Source organism: Geotrypetes seraphini, chromosome 3 (genome assembly GCF_902459505.1).
Source record: "Geotrypetes seraphini chromosome 3, aGeoSer1.1, whole genome shotgun sequence".
Classification (NCBI taxonomy): Eukaryota; Metazoa; Chordata; class Amphibia; order Gymnophiona; family Dermophiidae; genus Geotrypetes; species Geotrypetes seraphini.
The window spans coordinates 327872082-327897121 of record NC_047086.1 but is presented as its reverse complement, the minus strand read 5'-3'; the positions used below and the strand labels follow the sequence as shown (position 1 = coordinate 327897121).

The following is a 25040-nucleotide window of genomic DNA, read 5'->3' as shown; positions in this document are numbered from 1 at the left end:
CAACTGAAAATTTAGTTGCAGGAAAGAAATACCAGAAAACCTTCATTAGACTTTGTATCTTGATTTTTTTTTAAGGATATTTATGCTTATTATAAAAATAAAAAGTAAAATGTTGATGCTTATTTGAACATTTACACTCTGGGATATTTTACACTCTTGAAGACTATTTCACATCACGGATTTCTGTGCCATAGTGTAGGTCATATGACTTGGCTAAAAACTAAAATGCAGGATTTTCTACAAAGTCTTAAACAGCAACTGTACACCGTGACAAGATAGAATCTGTAATCTACTACATAAGAATATATGCTAAATTAAACCATGGCTTACGTGTCTCGAGTCCTGTTCAATGGGTAATTTATTTAAAAAAAAAAAAGAAAAGGAAAGGGAGGGAAGGACAGAATAAAGAAAGAATTATTGTCACCACCTCCAAAACAACTGGCAGAACAATCATGGAACTGTGAAAAGGAAATTCCCAGAGAGTTTCTCCACTTACTCTCTTTTGGGCTAATCTACCGTGGAAGAATGTTTCTCACTGAATGGACTGGTTTCAAATGCAACTTTTTTTTTTTTCTTCTAGGAAGATCCACCCTAATTTCAATAGTGCTTGAAGGAACTGTTAATTATCAAAACTGCAAGTGCACCAGCTTTTCGATCATCTGTTTCTGAACGGTATTTGAAGGGTCTAGTTGTGAATTCTTAGGACGACGAAGCTGAAATTGAAAGTCCGTGTAAATTGTCGAGAGCTTCTTGGGGCTTGTCAACTGGACTGGCAGCTTTTCTGTTCACCACTAGGAAAAGAAAAGAACATTTTCAATTGTATATTTCGCACAGACTAAAATGAATTTGGCTTTAAAAAAAAAAAAAAAAATCTCATTTAGTAGCACCTTAATCCCAAAGGCTTTTGCCAATTCTTTGTCTAAGGACAAAGTCTTAGAGCAATAGAAAGGGCTTTGGAAATGTTCTTCCAGGTTGTGATAATGAGAAATATTCTTTCGACCTTATTTTTCAAGGTCGTCTCCCACTTGCCCAAACTGATAGTAAAGCAGATCATGTCTACAATGTATGTACTCTACTAGGCTCGCTTCAAGGAAGCATTGTATTTGCAAAGGATTTCTTTTCTTCAAATAAGGTCTTTGGGAAAACTGGACCACTTCTGAATACATTTTTTTTTTACCTTTACGAGGGGCTGCTGAAAAGTTCTCAGCCCAAGGAAGAGAATGCTGTGAGCCATGAAACTTACAAGTTATTCCACACTTTTCTTGATATTTTTCGTTTCATTTCATATCATTGAAACGAAAAGTGTGGAATAACTTGTAAGTTTCATGGTTCCATATTATTTTCTTCTGAGAACTTTTCAGCGGCTCCTCTATAATACTTGCAGAATGTTCGCTAGCTGATGATGCAGAGATAATTTTAGTGGACCAGGAAACCTTTTTTCTCTTTCTCTGCAAAAGTGTTATTCTATCAGCAAGAAATAGGGCATCTATGCCTACATCTACTTTCTAAACAGACATAATATGACATTTTAAGATTGCAAACGTCTACTGTCATCGGCAAAAGGAAAATCAAATATTGCATTTGGAATTGAACAAATGCTAAATTTCCGTGGGTAAATATATCGACTGTTAGCAAGGGATTCAGCTACAACTGTAGTAAAAATGATGTCAGCTTTAATTCCTGGGTTTTGAAAAGTGCTCAATGATTGTCATTTATCATCTATCCATTACACAGAAAATCAAACTGGATGACAGACGAAAGCATGGTAAACTGAGAGTCAAATGATGGGAATAGTAAAAGGTCTATTAAAGCAGCAGTAGCAGAATCTCTGTGGAAGGAAGGAAGCATAAATGTCAAAGGCCCTTAGTCTTAAAACAGAAAGCAATTAACTGTTCAGCAGAACTATATAGGTTGTTTTCCAATGAGCCTATAGTTTGTTTTTTTAGCTATTTCACAGTTATGTGCCTTTGCATTTTTTCAAGTTTTATTTCAAGTTTGATTAAAACGCTTATAAATATTTCTAAGCGATATACATAAGTTAAAAAATGGGGGGGGGGCATGAAAAACTTTCATGTCTGGACATTCACCTATCTAGACTAACTAGAGACAAGTGGAAAAAGAGGGAAGAACTACAATTTTATAGGAAAGGAGACATTTAAGGGGGGACCAAAAGGAGGGTTCAATAAAAACTAGGAAAATGAAAGTTAAGAAACTCTGCTGGTTAGGAAAGAAAGCTGAGTATTACTGATGCCCTCATAATATCAGTGTATGTGGCCTTTAGTTACAGCATTTGAAATTCTCTCTCGTGATTTTTTTTTTTCTTTTTCTTTTTTTTTTTGGAAAAGCAATTTACTTCAGACATGCACGAATTTACTAAATTATTGTACGGGTTTAAAAGTACTTTGGAGAATGCGATAGGTACTGAAAGTGAGTTGATAACACTTTTTCTGTAAAACCAGAAGGTAACCTGCAGACCCGTTCTTTTTACTAGGCCCATGGCAATATTTACCAAAGACCTGTGTCACACGCATAAAATGGAGCAGCTCCCTTGTTGACAGAGTACTGAATCTTATCTGTCACTTCTCAAGCGAAGGGGGAGCCCCAAAGACTATTGTATGCTACTTTTGTGTAGGTTAAAATGTTTATCTTCCTGTGTCTAGTTCTCCAACCTTCCTCTATAGATGGCGTTGCAAGTACAAAAGCACCTTTCCTTGTTTTCAACATTAACAGCACCTGGCTGAGTTTCCTGGGCAATTGTTCCAGATTTGCTTTTGTAGAAATTGGGAAATAGTTTGTCTTCCAAAAGTATTTTACCGGTGTTCAATGCATTTTGAGGGGCCGCTGAAAAGTTCTCAGCCCAATCAAGACGAGAATGATGTGGAGCCATGAAACTTACAAGTTATTCCACACTTTTCTTGATACTCTTTGTTTCAATGATATGAAATGAAACGTCAAGAAAAGTGTAGAGTAACTTGTAAATTTCATGGCTCCACATCATTCTCATCTTGATTTGGCTGAGAACTTTTCAGCTGCCCCTATATGCTCACCTGTGTGCCCATAAACCTTTTTGCTTACAAGCTGGAATCAATCATTACAGATATATATCTACTTCCCATCACCACCACCACCCTTAAAGCATAGAAGCTTAATGGAAATTTTACTCCAGTGCATATTTTGCTCCTCAAATTAGCAAAGAAAATAGGGCACCATATTCAATAGGGAAAAATGCTATCTAATGCAGAACTGGGGGAAGAACTTTGATACATGTTTTTCTGTTTCACTTTGTTTGAGTGCAAATCCTCCAAATTTGAAAAGTTCAACTTGCATTTGTCCCATTTTTCACTGATAAAACTAAAAAAATGTATTGCATCAGACTACAAAAGGGAAAATGCACAGAGAAAGCATGCCTGGTTGTTATTATTTTTATGATTATAATTATTATTCTTGCTACAGTCAGATGTGTAAGCCCGAGAGTTGGTCTTGTGAGGCGAAATTTAATACGGGGCTAGAAGGCCTGTTAGGTCGCCCGCCGAGACTAGGTAGGCGAGAGGAGGGGGGTAAGCAGGTAAGGGGTAGAGGAAATGTAAAAGGAGGGGGGAGTGGAGGTAGGGTCTGTTTCCCGCCTCGACCAATCAAAACCTTTGGTTGGCTAAGGTCTGGAAGGTTCGGGGGGGAGGAGGGTACTTAAACCGGGACCTTCGTGAGGGCTGGGCATTCCTGACTTCTGGTAGGCAGCTTTCCCTCCCTCTCTCCTTTCCGAGGGCAGCTGCAGTGTTCAAAGCTTCCGAGTGCTAGGGAGGGGGCTCATCCGGCACCACCACCCTGGGCACCTTTAACCCTTGTATACTAGCAGATAGTATACAATAGGCATATATTTCAATATGCTGTGTGGCTCCAAAATTAAATGTTTGGTATAGGCACCCAGAAAACGTTTCAGTCATTTCCATTTGGAATCTACTCTAATAGTACACACTGGAGTAGTAAGCGGTTGTGGGGGTGGTCCACCCCTGGGTATGATCATTGTAAAGGGCACAGGCACCTATCCTCCTCTCTGCCCCCCCCTTTACCGCCCCCCCTGCTGCGCGTTTGCACCCCTTCCCTCATACCTCTTTCATTTTTCCTGCGTGAGCAGCGTTATTAACTTGCTGCCCACGTCAATGTTGCTTCTCTCTGTCGCTTCCGGGCCCCGCACCTAGGAAATGACATCAGAGGAATAGCCAACACAACGTGGGCAGCAGGTTTATGCTGTTGCTCTTGCCTTGAAAATTTAAAAGGTACGGGGGAAGGGGTGGGGGAGTCCAGAAGGAGCGGGGGGGGGGGGGTAGAATAGAGGGCGGAGGAGGGGTACGACTGCTCCAGGTGCCTCTTACCCTCACTACACCACCATTTGTATGTAACTCTGATCTTAGTATTCTTCCCACCTTCTCCACATCCTTGAGGTCCCTCTTGCATTCCTTTCCATCCATCCTACTGTTCTCACCACATCCAACATTACTGCCTCTCATCTCTCTTTCCCATGTATCTTTACCTCACTCCTCTCCCACCACCATGTTCGATAATTCGGAAGGGGTAAAATGCAGACCTCATGGACCTTAACTTCATTTATTGACAGCTAAGATTTCATGTCTGCAGGTCCGCGTTTTAGCCCCTCATTCCACCGCTGTAAATCTGTGCTGGCGGTCTTAATAATAATTAATTTGAGGACACACTTCAGCTAAGGGAGGTCTGCCTTTTACCCCAGAGCTACAGCCAGAAAATGTATTTCTGCTTAGTTTAAGCCAGTCGCCCCCATCCTCTCTGAGTACACTACCCGGACCCTTATCCAAGCTCTCGTAATCTCACGCTTAGATTACTGCAGTCTATGCCTAACTGGTATCCCTCAGTGTCGCCTCTTCCCCTTGCAATCTGTGCAAAACTTTGCTGCGCGTCTCATCTTCTACCAACCTCGCTATGCTCATGTCACCCCTCTCCTTAAGTCACTTCACTGGCAACCTATCTGTGATCACATACAATTCAAGATCTTATTGCTGACCCACAAGTGTGTTCATTCTGCTGCTCATCAATATCTTTCCTCACTTCTCTCACCTTATACACCTCTCAGAGAACTCCATTTCTTAGTTAAGTCACTCTTAGCGTTACCCTTCTCCTCCATTGCCAATTCCAGACTTTCGTTCCTTTCATCTAGCTGCCCCCTATGTCAAGCCCCTACCCTTCCCTTGTTTAAAAGCAGACTGAAACCCCACCTTTTTGATATAGCTTTCAATCCTTAACCCTACTCCTCTGCCCTCCAACCCAGCCAACTGATTAATCCTTCCCCTTAATTGTATCCATGAAATCCTGTTTGTCTGTCTTGCCTGTTTAGATTGTAAGCTGTTTTGAGCAGGGACTGTTTTCTTACTCTTTGTGACTCTGTGCAGCGCTGTGTGCATCTGGTAGCGCTATAGAAATATTTACTAGTAGTAGTAGTTCTTGAACACAGATCAGCAGGGCCCAAGACAGCTACCCTAACCTCCAGGCTACTTTGGTAGCTTGAGGTCTGTGAGGGCTGTGTTTTACCCCTTTCCCCAATAATTCTCTCTCCCTCCCTATGCCCAACAATTCTCCTCTTTCTTCATCTCCCCACCATCTCTTTTTCCCTCTCTGACACCCAATTCTCAATTTCTATTCCCTCACTCCCTCCATTCTTCCATCCTATGGCCATGCTCCCCTACCTCCTTCCCTTCATTCTATGTCCCAAGTTCATGCCCCCTCCCTCCCTTCTGTGCCTCCCTCCGGCGAGTATTTACCTTCTGGCCAGCTCCCTTGATGCAATAATTTTTCTGGTCAAAGCTGCAGGCGGTAGTTGCTGGATCCTCATGCGATCGGCGACTTCCTTCTGTGCCTCGGCGAGTGTTTATTTTATGGCCGTCAGCGATTCGTGCCTGAACTAAAAGCGTTCCCTTCCTTCTTTGCCTCCCAGTGACTGTTTACTTTATGGCCTGCTTCCTTGCTGCAGTCTTCCGCGTGCGTTGTCGGCTCAAGCGATTCGCGGTTGCTTCAAAAAGCCTTCTCACATTCCCTTACTTCTCCCTTACTTCTTTGTCTCCCGGCGAGTGTTATTTTAAGGTCGGCTCCCTTGATGCAGTCTTCCGCATGCGGCGTCAGCTCTTCGTGCGCGATTCGTGGCTGCTTCCAAAGCCTTCTCTCTGACGTTGTGACATCGGAAGAACGCTTCTGACACAGCTGTAGATCGTGCACGAGGAGTCAACGCCGCACGCAGAGGATTGCAGCAAGGGAGCCAACCTTAAAATAAACACTTGCCGGGAGACAAAGAAGTAAGGGAGAGGTAAGGGAAGGCTTTTTAAAGCAGCCGCAAATCGATCGCGAGGATCTGGGCAGAAAACTAAATACCTGCTAGAAGGAGGCACAGAAGGGAGGAAGAAGCTTGAGCCGCACGAAACTCCTTGCGGGGCCGCATGTGGCCCGCAGGCTGAGAGTTGGACACCCCTGTTCTAAACATTTACATGTGTAATTGGCATGTATATGTTAGCACTTACATTACAGAATTACCTCTCCGAGTGTCCCAAAAAGACAGCACAGATCTAGTTTCTGGAGCATGGCAAACAGTAACCTAGTAAAGAAAGACTCCAGGAACTTATGAAGCATTGTTAGAATTCCTGTGTAATATGTAACACATTTGTGAATTAGAATGTAGTACATAACATCCTTGTGAATTTATCTGTCAAGTGTATAACGAGGAGGATGGAGAAAAAGACAAAGAAATATCCATGTTTTCAGTGGTGAATAGCCAAAACATTAGAAAACAGTCTTAAGTGCTCTTTGCCAACAAGTGTTAGTAAAGTTTTACAATACAAACACTAAAAAATAAAAAAATAAAATTATTGTCTGCAATATATAAATAATGTCACTGTGTATCAACAGGGGAGATAAGATACTACTACTACTAATAATAATAATTATTATTTCTATAGCACTACCAGACGCACGCAGCGCTGTACAGAGTCAAAAAGATTAAGAAAACAGTCCCTGCTTGAAAGAGCTTACAATCTAAACAGGCAAGACAAACAAACAAGATGTCATGGATACAGTTAAGGGGAACGGTACAGACGTTTAAATACTTCAAAGGTATTAATATAGGACCAAATCTTTTCCAGAGAAGGGAAAATGATAAAACTAGAGGGCATAAATCGAGGTTGCAGGGAAGTAGACTTAGGAGTAATGTTAGAAAAGTCTTTTACTTGGAGAGGGTGGTGGATGCCTCCCAAGGGAGGTGGTGGAAAGGAAAATGGTGACAGAATTATAAAAAAAAAAGCATGGGATAAACACAGAAGATCTCTAATTAGAAAATGAATGGTATATATTGAAGAACTAAGGCCAATACTGGGCTAGGATGGACTAGGACGGGCATTGATAGGAACTCCAATAACTTCGAACATAAGGACTTTGCTGGTCAGACTTTATGGTATGTATCTGCAAACAGTGAAATTGTTGGTTGGGCTGGAATTAGCTCCAGTAGTTGAAATCTAAGAACAGTATCGGGTGGACTTTATGGTCTAAGGCCCAGAAATATCAAGAAAAAAGACAATTTAATTTAATGATGAATTTATAGTGCATGTAACTAATGGATGGACCGTTCAGGACTTTATCTGCTGTTATTTAGTAAGTAACTATGCGGTGGTGTAGTAAGAGGGAGCGAGAAAAGGGGGGGGGGCAATCCTCCGTGGGCGCCAAGTTGGTGGGGGCACTGGCACCCCTCCTTTCTGCCCCCTCTGCCTCTTCCCACTCCTCCCCTCGCCACGCGTGGGCTTCCCTTCCCCCGTCCCTCCAGTTGTTCACCGCCGTGAGCAACAACTTCGACATGTTCCTCGCGACCGCCTCAGCTCTCCCGCTGACATTGCATCTGGGTGCCGCGCACAGAAAGTGATGTCAAAGGGAGAGCCGCCAGGGTCACGAGGTGCACGCTGAAGTTGTTACTCGCGGCGGGGGAAGAGAAGGTGGGCGCATGTGGCAGGGGGGATCGTGGAAGGAGTGAGAGGGTGGAGTTGAGGGTGCGGGAGGGGTGCTTCCACCCTGGGCGCCTCTCACCCTCGCAACGCCACTGTAGCTATGTAAAGTATTGCCTTCACTACAGTTTTCAATATGACTATTTACCTGCCTTTAGTCCAGTGTTTCTCAAACTTTTCCATGCCACGGCACATTAAATTTGGGGCTGCGAATGGAGGGTCTCTCCGCACATGCACAGATGTTGATGCGATGATGTCACGTGCATGTGTGACATCATCAGGTCAACTTCCTGAGGCTCCCTTGACATCCTGAGCGGAGGCCCCCCCGGGTGGGGCCCTGAGCTTAACTCTAAAATGACTACACTGGTGGGGAGGGGGCGGAGAGCAGGAGGGGTGCCTGCGAGGAGAAGAGATGCCGGCGAGGAGGAGAGGTGATGGCTGACTCACCTACATGATGTGCCTCTCGCAGCACTCCCGGAATATCACCATGGCACACTACAGTGCCGCAGCACACAGTTTGTGAAACACATGCAAAACATAGGGCTCCTTTTACTAAGCTGCGATAGCGTTTTTAGCGCATGCAGGATTTTAGCGCGCGCTAAACCCGCGCTATGCGGCTAGAACTAATGCCAGCTCAATGCTGGCGTTAAGGTCTAGTGCGCAGGGCAATTCAGCGTGCGTGTAAAACCGCTATCGCAGCTTAGTAAAAGGAGCCCATAGTGTGACAGTTTAATATTAATATTTAAATGTATTCATCGTTGCATCTAAATACAATGTAACACTGGGATTGCTGTTACCACTTTCAGTTCAATTTTTTCTAGTCAAATATAGCAGTGTCTCTCAAACATTTTTAGCTCCTGCACACTAAAAGGAGCAAATGTTTTTATGCAGCACATTATAATTGAAATTACAAAATTGCAAAACCAACCAAAAAATTACAATTTGAGAGTTATTTATTTAAAGTTCTTTGGAAGCAGTTTTTAGCGCAGGTCAGTGCACTGAATGTGCTGCACTGCTCCTGATTCTCATAGGAACTCTATGAGTATTGGGAGCAATTCAGCGCATCGGCCTGCACAAAAAAACATTTCCGCGGTTATATAAAGGGGGGGAAGTAAAGTAGCTAGAATAGAATTGCTACTCAATACGACGGATGTGCTTGTTTTTGAGTGCAAATTAACTCAAAATGTGGCTCGATAGTCGACAAGCAAAGACTCATTTCATCATTCACCATTTGCAGTCAGTCTCTTTTTTCGATTTAATTTCTGTCAGAGTTGAAAATCTAAGTTCGCAAAGTTACAAAGATCCAAATAGTAACAAAGCATTGACTACTTTGTTGTTCAAGTTAGGATAACTACTGCATAAGAAATCAAAATAAAACTAAAATGACTTGCCGTTACTTTTCAAGGACCAATCACTTCAAAGAACGATGCTTGTCTGGGCGGTTGTATCCTTATGCACCGAGATGCTCATAACATTGACAGACTCTGGCGTACACAATGTACATGTCATCTATTCTAGTGTATACTTATGAAGGGAATTTTTTAATAAAGTAAAATTCTGGAATCACTCGTGGCACATCCAGGAAGCTCTTCAGGGCACATCACTGTGCTGTGGCACAGAGTTTGAGAGACATGAAATACAGGGTGCAATGAAATGGCTAATGAATGGAAGCTTGACAAGCTACAACAGAAAATGTATTCAATTTTTTTTTTCTATAGTCCTAATGCCTGTGCACTGCAATAGACTAATAAAAATAATCACTCTATTTTACTAGAGAAGGAGACCTGGAAGATTGTGAATTATGAGCTACAAAAATGATGGTATCATTGATACGGTTAGTATTTAACATGTATGCCCCATAACTGTTTTATGTTATTACATGTTTTTATTTTAGAGCTCCTTTTACAAAGCCGCGTTAGGGCTTTAACACGCAGAATAGCACGCGTTACATTGCCGCACGCGCTAGACCTTAACGCCAGCATTGAGCTGGCGTTAGTTCTAGAAGCATAGCACGCGGTAATTTCTTGCGTGTGCTAAAAACGCTAGTGTACCTTATTAAAAGGAGCCCTTAGTTTATATATGATTTGTAAAATGAAAACATTGTGGTTGTTATGTTGTAGTCCTCTATGATTAATGGATATAGCAGGCCAGAAACTAACAATGATAACAATAACAATAATAAAGCCCATTGACATACTACATGTTTGTTGAATAGATGTCCTGGCTATTTAGGACTATAAAACATTAAAGAGTCCTTTTACTAAGGTGTGCTAAATTGCGCTAATAAGAGCATATGAACATAAGAATTGCCGTTGCTGAGTCAGACCAGTGGTCCATCGTGCCCAGCAGTCCACTCACGCGGCGGCCCTCTGGTCAAAGACCAGCGCCCTAACTGAGACTAGCCCTACCTGCGTACATTCCGGTTCAGCAGGAACTTGTCGAACTTTGTCTTGAATCCCTGGAGGGTGTTTTCCCCTATGACAGACTCCGGATTATTAACATGTGCTAAATGCTATGAAGCTCATTTTATACCTATAGGCTTCTTAGCATTTGGCATGTGCTAATCATTAGTATGTGCTAAATCCATTAGTGTATTTATTTTTTCAAAAATTATAATTTTTTTTTTACAAGTGATCTTAGGCCAGTGTTATGTGTTCATTAGATGACTCTAAAGTTTACACAATTACATTGAGATACATTTAGAACAATATAACATTTTTAAAAGCTATCATCTCCGGTTCTGAAAGAGAACAGGAATAAAACCCACTTAAATTTATTTTGCTTATTTTGATTTTCTGCCAGTATTTTGCTTCAAATAAATAGTTGTATTTAGTTGTAATGGAGTTAGCAGATTTTTCCTTCTTGTTCTCTGGCCTATTAGTTCCCTGTCCATAACTTTTAAAACATGTCTTTGCCCAGTCTGTAACTACCAGCTTATGATCATTTGTACAGGTCAATGATTGCTTAAATGAGAGACTTTTCTAAGAAAAAAAACAAATGTTCAAAGCGGGCCCCAAAAAGTAAGTTGATTTACTGGTATTAGCTTTGAGATTGGCAGCTAGCAGGTTTGATGTTCAAGAAAGATTGAATCACAGTTGCACACAATACAGGTGGAAATTTTCAGTTGAAAGTAATTATTATAGTTCTTAACTATTCATATTGTGTAGGTACATGATATTTAAAGCATATTATAGTCACTTAGGCCCTGAATCTTTTTTTTTTTTTTAAATCTTTATTGACATTTCAAACTTTATAATGTATACAATTGAAAAATCAGAAAAAAAAAACTGTATGAAAATAAAGTTGATTCTAAACTTAGGGCTCCTTTTACAAAGGTGCGTTATGGCCTTAACTTGCGGAATAGCGCGTGCCAAATTGCCCTGCGTGCTAGCTGCTACCGCCTCCTTTTAAGCAGGTGGTCATTTTTTGGCTAGCACTCTATCATACAATTTTTTGGCTAGCATTTCTATCATACAAACGCATGGGGGAAAAAGAAGCAAAAATTGAATACAGGACAAAATCTGCAGCGGTCGAAACAGCAGTCAGGGAGGCCAAACTTCGTATGGAAGAATCTCTAGCGAAGAACATCAAGAAAGGGGACAAATCCTTCTTCAGATACATTAGCGACAGGAAAAAGAACACAAATGGGATAGTACGCCTTAGAACGCCAGACGGGAATTATGTGGAAACTGACTCCGATAAAGCCAAACTACTGAATGATTACTTCTGTTCAGTCTTTACCTGCGAGGCACCAGGGCACGGGCCTCGGCTGGATGCAAAGCAAAGCATGGATGACCCATTTCAGAAGTTTGAGTTCACACCAGCTGATGTTTACAAAGAACTGTCAAGACTCAAGGTGAACAAAGCCATGGGGCCGGACAATCTGCACCCAAGAGTGCTCAGAAAGCTATGCGATGTTTTGGCGGAACCGTTAGCCATGATCTTCAATCTCTCCCTAAGTACGGGGAGAGTACCCCTGGACTGGAAAACTGCCAATGTTGTTCCTCTGCACAAAAAGGGTTGCAGAGCGGAGGCTGCGAATTACAGACCAGTAAGTCTCACATCAATAGTGTGTAAACTCATGGAAACTCTACTTAAAGGGAAATTAGACACGATATTGGATGAGGGGAATCTGAGGGATCCCTGTCAACATGGATTCACTAGGGGCAGGTCATGCCAATCCAACCTTATCAGCTTCTTTGACTGGGTTACAGGAAAGCTAGACTCGGGAGAGTCTCTGGACATAGTGTACTTCGATTTCAGTAAAGCGTTTGACAGTGTCCCACACCGTAGACTATTAAACAAGATGAAATCGATGGGGTTAGGTGAGAAACTAACGGCATGGGTCAATGATTGGCTGAGTGGAAGACTTCAGAGGGTGGTGGTCAATGGCACCCTCTCTGAGACATCGGAGGTGACTAGCGGAGTGCCGCAGGGCTCAGTCCTGGGCCCATCCCTTTTTAACATATTCATAAGGGACTTGACCCGAGGGCTTCAGGGAAAAGTAGCGCTGTTTGCCGACGACGCCAAGTTGTGTAATATAGTAGGTGAAAGCGATCTCACGGATGGTATGGCGCAGGATCTGATCAAGTTGGAAAACTGGTCCTCAACATGGCAGCTGGGCTTCAACGCAAAGAAGTGTAAGGTGATGCATCTCGGCAGCAGAAATCCATGCAGAACATACACTTTGAATGGAGAAACACTAGCTACGACCTCAGAAGAACGGGACTTGGGAGTAATCATCAGTGCAGACATGAAGGCTGCCAAACAAGTGGAGAAGGCCTCATCCAAGGCAAGGCGGATGATGGGATGTATCAATAGAAGCTTCGTCAGTCGTAAACCTGAAGTCATAATGCCACTGTACAGAACCATGGTGAGACCTCATCTGGAGTACTGTGTGCAATTCTGGAGGCCACATTACCGTAAAGATATACTTCGAGCTGAGTCAGTCCAGTGAATGGCCACTAGGATGGTCTCCGGACTCAAGGGTCTCTCATACGAGGAAAGACTGGGCAAGTTGCAGCTCTACTCTCTGGAGGAGCGCAGGGAGAGGGGTGACATGATTGAGACATTTAAGTACGTCACGGGTCGTGTCGAGGTGGAAAACGACATATTCTTTCCTAAGGGACCTTCAGTCACAAGAGGGCACCCGCTCAAACTCAGAGGAGGGAGATTTGGTGGTGACACCAGGAAGTACTTCTTTACAGAAAGGGTAGTGGATCACTGGAACAAACTACCGGTGCAGGTGATCAATGGGACATCCACGTAGGATCTCTACGTAGGTCGAGTAGCACTCTGACTTAATGGGGTGGGACAGTAGAGTGGGCAGACTTGATGGGCTATAGCCCTTTTCTGCCGTCATCTTTCTATGTTTCTATGTTTCTAATATAGTGCGCGCTAATCTTGTGCGTGCGCTAAAAACGCTAGCGCACCTTAGTAAAAGGAGCCCTTAGGCGCCTATATCGGAGCCTAATTGAGCAATAGGCTTAATCAGTGCTGATATTGGCACTCAACATTTCACAATCATCTTTAATTGGACTTAATTGAAAGTTGGGCGCCTAACTCAAAAACCTAGATTCTATTAAAAAAAAAAAAAATAGGTGCCTAGCTCAAAGCACCTACATTAAAAGTGGGCATAGTTAGGGGTAGATCATGGGTGTGTTTTCGAGTTAGGTGCCGTTAGGCTCTGATATTGGTACCTAACTTTAGGAATAGAAAATTCTGGCATAAATTGGGTGTGCCCAGTGGTGTAGTAAGGCACCTGAGGCCGTGGCTACCCTCCCCCGCCACGTGTGCCCCTTCCCTTTCCCCATACTCCCTTTGATGTCACTTCCTAGGCACGGGTCCCGGAAGTGATATCAGACAGAGTGCCAAAAAGGTATGGGGGAAGGCAAAGGGCGCACGTGTCAAGGAGAGGATCAGGGAGCGATTGAGAGGGCAGGCGGGCGAGCGAGTGAGCGGGCAGGCAGGTGGGCAGGAGAGCAAGTGGGCAGGCGGGCAAGCAGAGGGGCGGAGAGGAGGAGGTGTGCCGCCGCAACCTTAGGAAGACCGCACACACACACCCACATACCCGCACTTCCCTTACTACACCACTGCGTGTGCCTAAATGTTTGGATGCTGAGAGCCGCTTAAGCATGCTTAGATGACGCTATGCGTGATTCAATAATGGGCACCTAAGTTTTATACAATCGGTGCCAATATCGGTGCCTAACTTTAGGTGGACTTCAGAGAAAAAAATTGGCACCAACTAGTACAGTGCTAAGTGCAATTCTATAAAAGGTAGGCTCACTGTATAGAATCTTGCTTAGTGCTGCTTAAGTGGGGCTTATGTTTTGTTAGGCATCCTAATTTAGGCTCACCCAATTTATGCCAGGGTTTTCTTCGCATAAATACCTGTGCCTAAATTAGGTGCCTAATTTACAAAGAGGTGCCTAACTCAAAAACACGCCCACGATCCACCCCTAATCATGTCCACTTTTAGGTAGAAACTTTGGAGTAGGTGCCAACGTTTTATAGAACTGTGTTTTTTGAGTTAGACTTCTGTTCTTAGATAATTGAAAGAGGGAGTGATGATGTTTAGATAACTGATGTAAGTTTGTTTTTGTTATGAAGATTATGTGTTACATTTTATGTTTGTTTTATTGTGATCCGCTTAGATTTTAAGCGGAATCGAAATTTTACAAATAAATAACATTCAATCAAGTCCAAATAAAGCCAATTATGAAGTGTTAAGAACCAACGGTGTAAATTAAGTCTATTAATTAACCCTTTCTTTTTTTTTTTTTTTTTTTACAAAAGCACGGGAGAGGTTTTTAGCACCAGCTGGTACACTGAATTCTCTGTGCAGCTTCGACGCTCATAGGAACTCTGTGACTGTTGGAGCAGCGCAGAGCATTCAGCACGCTGGCTGGTACTAAAAACCTATTTTTGTAAAAGGGAGGGTAAGTTAAGTGACTGCATCGGCTACATAGATTTTGCCGATACTGACTGCATTGAAGCCTAGATTAACTTGATGGTGCTTAGGTTCCTTGCTTTGTGATCTGGTGCATCTGCATAATTGACTAGCAAACTCACCAGGGCTCTACATCCTTCACCGCACACATGCACTGAAAGAACTTCGGAGCTTGTAGCATAGTCTCCACCATGGACGGTTTCTTCACTCTGAGCAATGTGGTAATGACCACATCCGAATAACCATTGCTTGTCAGGGCCACCCGCTCAAAAACCATGCCGTAAGCCCATGTTCTGGATTCTCAATAGGAACAGGTCCCTGAGTGAAAAGATCCACTTAAACAGGAAGTCTGAGGCCTTCGTCCCTCTGGAGATGAACTAGGTCTGCATACCATGGTCTGCAAGGCCAATCAGGTGCCACTAAGACTACCAAGCTGGAATGGATAGCAATCCTGTGAATGATTCGACCAAGTATGGGCCATGGGGGAAACACATACCAGATCTCATTCTCTGGACACTGTTGGACTAACGCGGTCTGGCAGGAGAGTAGAGAACTTGATTTTGTACCCCTCCTGGATGATTTCTAGAATCCAGCCGTCTGCGTCAATCTGAGACCAAACCAACCAAAAGGCCGACAGCCTACATCCTATTTGGGGGAGCTCAGCCTCTGATCTTGTGGCATTGTGCTTTCCTCATGGTTGGTGAGGGGCGAGAGCCCAAGGCTTGCTGTCTCCTACCCCCACTGAATCTCTGACACAATCCCTGAGTGATTGTTTGCATTGTTTGGCTTCCTAAATACATATGAAATCTTCAGAAACCTCAAAATCTCCTCAACCTGAACTCCAGGTCCTCCGAGGTCTACTGTCTGGTAAGGACTTGGGGTGATGGACTGTCAAAGAGCATCTGCCCCTGAAATGAAAGCCTGCTTAGTGTAGCTATACAGGTAGCATCTCATGCCCACTGTCTGATCCAGAGCATCTATCGGGCAGAGATAGCATAGACCATAACTGTGATAAGATCATACAGAGCATCTGCAATATAATTTACCCCAGAGAGCAGCATTTGTGGATCTATCAGGTTAGAGGACCAAGATAGTTGAGTGTGACAAACACGTGCCACAAAGGAAGACACAGCTGCTGCCTTAATCCCTAGGGCTAAGGCTTCAAATTGATGATTGAGAAGCAAGTCCACTTTGCGGTCCTGAGGATCCTTTAACATCACCCCACCTTCACTAATAAGGGAAGTTCATTTAGTGACTTGCACCACAAGTGAATCCACTTTTGGCTGCACAAACAGCTGCTGGAAATCTGGCACCATTGGATATAGCTTGGCCATAGTTTTACTCACTTGAAGGGAACCCTCAGGTGACTCCCAGTGGTCAGTGACCAGCTTAGTGATGTCCAGATGTGAGGGAAAAAACACGGTTGGATCCCAAGAATTGCTTATAGCTGATCATTGAGAAGAAGAAACCGGTGTTACTTCCACCTGTAACACTTGCAGCAAGGTGGAAATAATGCTTGAAAGTGCAGAGGCTCTGAACAACCAGCATACTGTGGGGTCTTCCCTTTGATCCAGTGAACCAGTGTCACCACCACCTCATGACCGCTGTCCTCCTGCATGGAAGCAGACTCTGCCACAGAGACTAAATCCTGGGATAAAAGTGGCATGGAATGGACTAACTGTCCTGCCAGTCTGGGACAGACTGAACCTGCTGGTCCAAGTTTGCGTCCTCATCTGATCAGGGCACATGTCGAGGGGAGAACCCCTGCACCGCCACCACTGGTGTACTGCTAACAGACGCTGAGGACCCTCAGCAGTTCAAATAAGCATTCCATATCAGGCTCATAAAATTTGTTGTGAAGCCTGGTACTGGGGGTCTCTCTGACCCTGCACGGAACCCCTGCTGGTCCTCTTGGGCTCTGTAGCAGGACATGGACGCTCCTCAGTCAGCAATCCAGCACAAACCTGGCATGATATAGGAGTAAAAAGGCCTGAGGAGTCCTTCCCAGTCAATTTTGAGCAAAATTGAGGGGATTTGAGTCAGATGGAGGCAAAATTTTAAAAAGATTGTTTAAAATCCAAGATGGCTACCACCAGAAAAATTGTGCCAAAAATGGCCCATGGAGACTTCCCTGAAGGAAAGAAAAATCATAGGGAATGGGGGTTTGGATGTGGAAGACCTGGGCTCTGGGGTCCGAAACCCTAAAATTCAACTGTTAAGGATCCCCCCTCCCTGATTTTCCCCAAAGGCTTCAATAGCCTTACTTACTGTGCCATGTGGTGCCTGCCTGCTTCAGCATAGGATTTCTGCTGGAATCAAACGGAGAACAAATCTGCCTCACAAATTCACTGGAGGAAACTGGTATTCTGGCTGCCAGTCAGACCGAGGTCAGACTGAACCTCAACCCCTGGAAAACCACGCCACGAAAGGGGGGAGGACCACCCAGCCGGCCCACTGTTAGTCCCGGCCAAGCTGGGAAGGAGCCCACACAGCCTGCGTTCAAGCTGCTGACTGAATCAGGGATGCGAGCAGCTACGCAGGAATGGCCCTTAGCTTTTAAAAAATACTTACAGGCTGGCTAGCTTGGTGTCCCCGAGGGCCTGATCCCGCTCGCAGCAGATTTCTGCCATGCGAGTCTGCATCTTCTCCTAGGCAGAGGTCCCACCAAGTGGAAACCTCCAGGCACTGAGCCTCCAAAGAACACTGATCAAAAATATGCAAAAATAATAAAACTACAGAGCAGATCAAAACACTTCTGAGCAATTTGTTTGCAGAAAACAAACTGAGGGGAGCAGGAGCAGCTCCCTGGGAAGGAGGTGGAGGTGGAGTTGGAAAATATGATTGACAGTTTTCTGCAAGCGACTTACTGGTTCGGATACAAGACCCTAGTGTTCGAGACCACTAGACACCACATTGCCCTAGAAATCTATACTTTCCCAGGTCAACCCTTTCATTATTAAAGTGCAAATTATTGGGTATTTAAAGCAAGCATGGCAGAAAAAAAAGCACCCATCTTAAAGCCACCCAAAACTAGGGCTTATATATCTCATAATGGAACCCTTTTTCTACAATGGCCTAAGCAGTTAACGGTAATGGCATGACTGTGCACTAATTCATATATTAACTTCACGTTGTGTTACTTAAGAACATAAGTGTTGCCATACTGGGTCAGAATGAAAATCCATCAAGTTCAGCATCCTGTTCCCAACAGTGGCCAACCTAGGTCACAAGTATCTGGCATGATCCCAAAAAAAGAAAAAAAGATTTTATGCTGCCTATCCTAGAAATAAGCAGTAGATTTTCCCAAGTCCATCTTAACAATGGCTTATGGGCTTTTCTTTTAGGAAATTGCTGAAACCTTTTTTTAAATACCGCTAAGCTAACTGCTTTTACCACATTCTCTGGCAATGAATTCCAGAGTTTAATTACATGCTGAGTGAAGAAATATTTTATCCAGTTTGTTTTAAATTTACTTCTTTGTACCTTCATTGTACGCCTCCGAATCCTAGTATTTTTTTGAAAAGGGTAAACAAGAGATTCACTTCTACCCATTCCACTCAGTATTTTATAGACCTAAGCTGTAAATTCTCCAAGCTGAAGAGCCCTAACCACTTTAGCCTTTCCTCATAGGAAAGTCAGGGTTTGGAAACTAGGAAATCATGGGCAGAAAATAGGCACAGACTGCATACATTGTAAGTGCGTTATACTTTCCATCACTTTTGTAGTTAGTGTGGGTTCACTTAGCTCCTCAGTGGAATATCTATGCTAATTGCACCAGGTGTGCACATGCTCGTACAGTTTTCAGTGAGATAAATGCAAAGGATATACTAGGGGCTCCTTTTACAAAGCCGCGCTAGCGGTTTTAACGCACGCACTGGATTAGCGTGCGCTAGCTGGAAATCTACCGCCTGCTCCAAAGGAGGCGGTAGCAGCTAGCTTGTGCAGCAATTTAGCCCGTTTAGGCCCGAGCACGGCTTTGTAAAAATAGCCTTAGGTGTTCTGAAAGAACAAAACAACTACAAAATCAAAGCCTTTGATGTATGAAGCACAGCTCTTTTACTTTGTACCTCTTGCTTATGCATTATTGTTTTATTTTTTTTAATGAGTTGGCTTTAACTAGCTCCAAAACACAGTTTCTGAATGTTTTGTCATTCTGTTTTCATACCTTCTCTGACTGGATGCTTGAATGTCATGGGGGCAGCAATGTCCCCCCCACGCACCGTCACGCTTGGCCCATGATGGGCAAGAGGGCTGCCTTGTGCCTGCCAGTGATGCGCTGGGGTCACATACCCCCCTCCCGGACCCCCATAAACTCCATATTGGTTGGAAGAGGGATAAGCACAAGCTGGAACAAAACTGCTCACTGAAGACAAGCTGGAAGCAGGCTGCAAGAAATGTGGGAGATATTTCAAAACACCGAATCACTCATCAGATACCTCACCTGTCTCCCAGGTGAATTTGTTTAAAGTCAGATAAGAACTCTTAGGGTACAAAGAAATGTATAACTGTGCATGTACTTTAGAGCTGCTTGTCTAAATAAATCCTGACCCATATGAAAAATTATGAAGATGTGAGTTTCAAGACTATACAAAAATTCAAGGCTTCATTTTCCTTGAGTCTAGTGTAATCTGGTGTTGTGTTTTGATACTGTTTTTCAATGTGTCTTGAAACAAAATCCCAATTTCAGGGATCTCAAAGTCCCTCCTTGAGGGCCGCAATCCAGTCGGGTTTTCAGGATTTCCCCAATCTGCTTTCAATGCATATTCATTGGGGAAATCCTGAAAACCCAACTGGATTGCGGCCCTCAAGGAGGGACTTTGAGATCCCTAAATGTAATAAAAATAAAATTGATAAATTAAAATATCTCTTTTTTTTCATATCAAAATGGAGAAAAATTCAGATGTGATATCAGATACCAGCCTTATTAACCTGAACTTTTCCCTCTAGTCTGTATAATATTCAGTCTTAAATATAACTAAATGCCCATGAAATTGACCTACCTGCGAGTACTTAATGTCAGCATCCACAGCAGTTTTTTCAATTCCATTAATGTTCTGTGATGCAGAGAAACTAGGTCTATTAACATTTGCCCAGTCTTCCATTTTGGGTGTATAAGCAGAGCTATCGGTTCCAGCTATGGTGCCTGCAGGTAATAAGATAGATTTAGAACACATCTGCCACATCTGGGCTGGTCCTGATGACACCTCATAAATTGCTATGGAGTGAATAAAATACCTTAGGGCTCCTTTTATTAAGCTGCGATAGCGGTTTTAGCAAGCAGATTGCCACGCGCGCTAGACGCTAATGCCAGCATTGAGCTGGCGTTAGTTCTAGCCATGTAACGCGGGTTTAGTGTGTGCAGCAATTCTGGTGTGCCAAAAACGCTATCGCAGCTTAGTAAAAGGAGCCCCTAGTCACAAGTGTGTTATAATGTCAAAGTAAGTTAGTCCACACTGGCATATTCAGTATTTATCTTTTATAACCTGTTTTTTTTAATATATGTAATATTAGGCGCATTGTATAGAACAGCTAACAGCTAACAATCAAACAAACCAAAGGAAAGTTAGCTTGCTTTTAAAATGAGATAGTTCTAATTCTGTCCATCATTCTCAAAAACCTGAATACCAAGGCCTTATTTCCCCAAAAATCTCTACAAAAATCTACTTGGTTATTTTAATGACACCAGCACACTTCCTTCCAAAACCAAAATATAACACTTACTTGTAGTAATTTTTATAAACATTTTTTCATCATTATAATAATTGACTTATACTACAATACTCTAATTCTATGTAGTAGCAACTGATCTATATAACAACCTTTTTGGAAAAAACAAAATCCCCAGAATTGCTCCCGATCTGAGCAAGTTGTCACAGATATCAAGGCAATGTTAAAATCTGACAAACAATTAAAGATGAAAACCCGCCTTTCTAGGATGTTTAATAAATAGAATTTTTTTAAAAAAAGAAATTTTATTTAAATTATGTCCGTCTCCTGATAGATTTTTCAGAAGAGAATGGGAATCTTTCACAAGATACCAGAGTTGGGGAGGGGGGAGGGTCAGAGAGACAGTCGAAAGCATCCTCAAATAAATGTCCTTAAGATTCATTCCAGCTCGATTATTACCTAAATGCTTACATCAAGAAAATAAAACATAAACTGAAAAAAACCCACCTGTAATGACAAAAGTAACTAGAAAACAGTTTGGGTAAATTATTATATTCCATGGATTACTATTTTATTTTATCCTTACAAGTTAGGCACTTTAAATCCACAGCCCCAGCGTTTCTTTATGCTTTTCTAAACCCTACATGGATAATATCCTCAAAGGAAGAAAATGAGGTTTCACATATTGTGTCACATATTCAAAATGGAAAGGATAATTGCCATGCAGCAGGGAAATTTTAAGAAATTTCAGGTTATTTGGGAGCCATTAACAAGATACTGTAAAGATTGAAATTACTGCATAGAATAAATATTATTTTTTTTCCCTTATGTTCATACTCGTCCAGGATGGGAATATTTTATGATTTCTTTTGCTTATGAATAACTGTTGGGTATAAGGGAGGGGGGATAGTTGATGCGAGTTAGAATTTGATGATATATTAAAGTGATGTTAAAGTATAAATGATTGTATTATATGTTACACTTATTGTGAGTTTTAAAAATGAATAAAGATTAACAAAAAAAGAAAGAAAGAAAATGAGGTGGGGGGGGGACAGGAGAAACCCCTATATTAATATTTTAGGAAGACTGATTTATGGAAAAGTTGAGTGGAAAAATAAAACCCAGTCAGCAGTGAAATTCGTTTACCGAGAGTTTAAGAGAGATTCAGAATCCCTGAGGCTGGGATATGAAATATTTCCAGTTGTTTTCTGACTGTGTCTATGATTATTTTCACATTCATAATCCGTAATCATGAGGCCAAGCTAAAACCCAGCATAAGATCCGGAGCCTTGGATTATGGAATGTGGTTACAGTTACACCGGATTAAAAATCTTATTGTTATAAGGCTACCATCGATATTATATTATGATTATTTTCATGCAGGTCACCGAGACGTTAAATTCCCCAAAAGTACATCCAGGGCTAGTGGTCTTGCAGTTCACTGACCTGTTTGCTCCATGAAAGTTCGGATGCCCAAAATGTTGCTGACCGAGTGAGCGGACGGCCAGGACCGGGAGATGCTGACGTGCCCGGCTGGGACCGCCACTCCGCTGTGATGATGGTGATGGTGGTGGCTACTCATTTTGGTGCCACCTGGCGACATGGGGTTCGGATACGGATACTGGTAAATGTGATTGTAGGGCAGCGCCGGTTGCGGGGGAGGCTGCTTGTGGTTTTCATAGTGACCGGGCTGGGAGAGGTTCCCGATTTTATTCCGCAAGATCCTACTGATCGAACTCACAGAGGGCACATTGTACTTGTCGCAAACGCTGTCGGCCAGTAGCCTGTCTCGGATTTCCCAGGCGAAGATGCCCGGGTCTCCGTTCTTGTAGTCCCTGATGTGCTTCACCACGTTTGGGGTCGTAACCCTGGGCTTGCTGCCTCCAATGGCCCCGGGTAAGATGGAGCCTGTCTCGTTGTACCTGGCCAAGATTTTACTCACACAGCCATGAGACACTCTCAACTGTCTGCTTATGTCGCACGGTCTGATCCCGAGCTGGGCCAGTTCCACGATTCGCAGTCTGATGGCATTGGGAAGGGGTCTTCCATTGACGAAAACACCCCCCAGCTGATTCACTTCCCCATAGGCTTGCTCTATACCAGGAAAAAAAAACAAACAAACAATCAAAACAGCAAAGAAACATAAAAATAAGCTGCACGACTCTTTTTTAAAATTTATGCAAATTTTAAAAGTTATGCAATTCCACTATATGCACTATAAAATGAAGTAAAAGGCAGAAAATAGCATGCAGTGAAAGATAAAACACCGATTACAAGTAGAATTGGTAAGAACAAGACATTGGCATCAAAACAAACTCTAAAAAAAAAAAAAAGCTTTTCCACATCCTCTTTTGGATGTTTTTGTGATGCATTTCCTAACTTTTCAAGTTCCGGCGGCTCTGCTTCTCCGAGCGCAAAACCGAAGCCGAAAGTGTCAAAAAGCACGTTTCCCCCCCTCGCCCGCTCCGTCTCCCACTGAACTGCGAAACGAAACCCATTCCGTGAGATCTTACCCATTTCCTAAGACGTTCGGTTCCTTTTGTCAAACACTTGCAATTCCCAGTTCTGCAGGACAGCCAGAGATACATAGAAAAGGAGATAGGCGAGCACACTTGGGCAAACTGAAACTGAAGAGTCCAAGGCATGAAAAAAAAAGCCCCACTTCCTCTCCAGAACTCTCTCCGTGTTTGCAGAACAATTGCAAACGAAGGCGACAAAAGCCCGAGGTGACCTTCATCCGATAACAGTAAATTAGCCTAAGCGGGAGGGTGCAGTTCGCTCAGATCGTTTTGACGTGTCTCCCACGTCAATCTCGGTGCTCAGGCAAAAAAAAAAAAAAAAGCTTTGTTGGCATCTCATTGGTCCCCGTCACTTGGCCCGAGACAGCAGCTGCTTCTTCGGCGCAACTTTTCCATTCCTCTCCTTTGCAAAATCTTACCTCCCCCTGCTTTCAAAGAATGATAAAAGTCGCTAAATGAACTGTATGCCTACGCGAATTCAAGGCTCGTGGAGACTAAAACCCGTTTCTCTGTCCCTCCTCACCACAGATTTCTCTGTGTGCATTCATAGCTGATGGGGAGGGCGAGCGAACAACGAAAAGAATGTCGTTATTACAGCTCTCGTTTGTAGTGCCCCACGAAACGAAATCCTGCTCCAACGCTGCTTTTTTTTTTTTTTTTAACATATTAACAACTACATAGGCGCACTTCTAGGTTTTTACCTACATTGAATAATGTTAAAGTGAACTTTTTTTCCCCCTTTTTTCCCTGTGTTTGCAATACAGATAACTAAAAGCAGTTAAGGTTTCTTTTAGGGGTAATGCGTCCAAATGACTTCGGCCGCGCAGTAATGAACCTTGCTCCTAAAACTTCTTTTTATTTTCAGAAGTCCGTCTAACAGTTTTTAATCCTCTTATATATATATATTTATTTTTTTCATTAGTTCATTAATTTAGCTGTAGGGGACAACAGGTAATTTTGGATAAGTCACTCCATTGCCTCGGATACAAAATTAGATGGTCAAAACCTTTGGGGGCTCTACCTGACCATATAATTTACTTACCTTGAACTACAACTGGGAAATGTCTGAGCTAAATCCAGTTAACGAAATAAATAACGAAAGAAAATTAAAAGGTTTTAGAACCTGCATATAGTAGGTTTTAAAAAAAAACCCATCCCCAGATAAAAGCACAGGCTAGGCGCAGGGATCTCAAAGTCCCTTCTTGAGGGCCCTAATCCAATCGGGTTTTCAGGATTTCCCCAATGAATATGCATTGAAAGCAGTGCATGCACATAGATCTCATGCATATTCATTGGGGAAATCCTGAAAACCCGACTGGATTGCGGCCCTCAAGGAGGGACTCTGAGACCCCTGAGAATATGTCCAGATTTTCTCTGTATTAACTACCGGCTCTTTCCCACCGGGGAGACCACCCGGCAGGCTTTCTCTTCTGCTTCTTTGCTAGGCTTTCCTCTCAACCCCAATGTATCAGAAAAAACAGCTCTGCTACAGAGGATGATCGGGATAAAGAATTTTCCCCCAGCCATCACGTCCTGAGTCCAATGTCAAGTGTTATTTTTTAACAGAAACCAACATTAAATCAGAAGGTTCATTTTTTATCAGGGGCCGCTGAAAAGTTCTAAGCTCGTCCTAGAAGAGAATGATGGGGAGCCATGAAACTTACAAGTTATTTCACACTTTTCCTGACACTTTTCGTTTCAATTCTATGAAAGGAAAGGAAAAGTGCCAAGAAAAGTGTACAATAACTTGTATGTTTGGTGACTCCATATCATTCTCTTCTTGGATGGGCTGAGAACTTTTCGGCGGCCCCTCAGTACCTCTGTGAATGGTTCAAGTACAGTAAATTAGAAAGTGCCTTTAAACAGTGATTAATAAAATTACGTAGGCAATGGACCTAG

The 25040-nt window shown here is 42.8% G+C and overlaps 1 protein-coding gene across 1 annotated transcript; it reads right to left on the bottom strand.

Annotated features, from left to right (window-relative positions):
* Positions 1-592: 592 nt before the first annotated feature.
* PAX1 (paired box 1) lies at positions 593-23213 on the bottom strand. The gene is made up of 5 exons (XM_033939721.1): positions 23136-23213; positions 22069-22716; positions 19956-20098; positions 19121-19340; positions 593-791 (listed from the first exon to the last, which is right to left on the bottom strand). The coding sequence occupies exons 1-5, from the start codon at positions 23137-23139 to the stop codon at positions 700-702; spliced, it is 1107 nt and encodes a 368-aa protein (XP_033795612.1). The 5' UTR covers positions 23140-23213; the 3' UTR covers positions 593-699.
* Positions 23214-25040: the final 1827 nt, after the last annotated feature.

Bases quoted from the DNA above. Each gene is read 5' to 3' on its own strand.
- PAX1 (XM_033939721.1), bottom strand. The intron at 20,099-22,068 runs GTCAGTGAACTG...TATTACCTGCAG, and splicing joins AACTTTCATGGAGCAAACAG to GCACCATAGCTGGAACCGAT. The intron at 19,341-19,955 runs GTAGGTCAATTT...CATTTCTTGCAG, and splicing joins CTGACATTAAGTACTCGCAG to CCTGCTTCCAGCTTGTCTTC.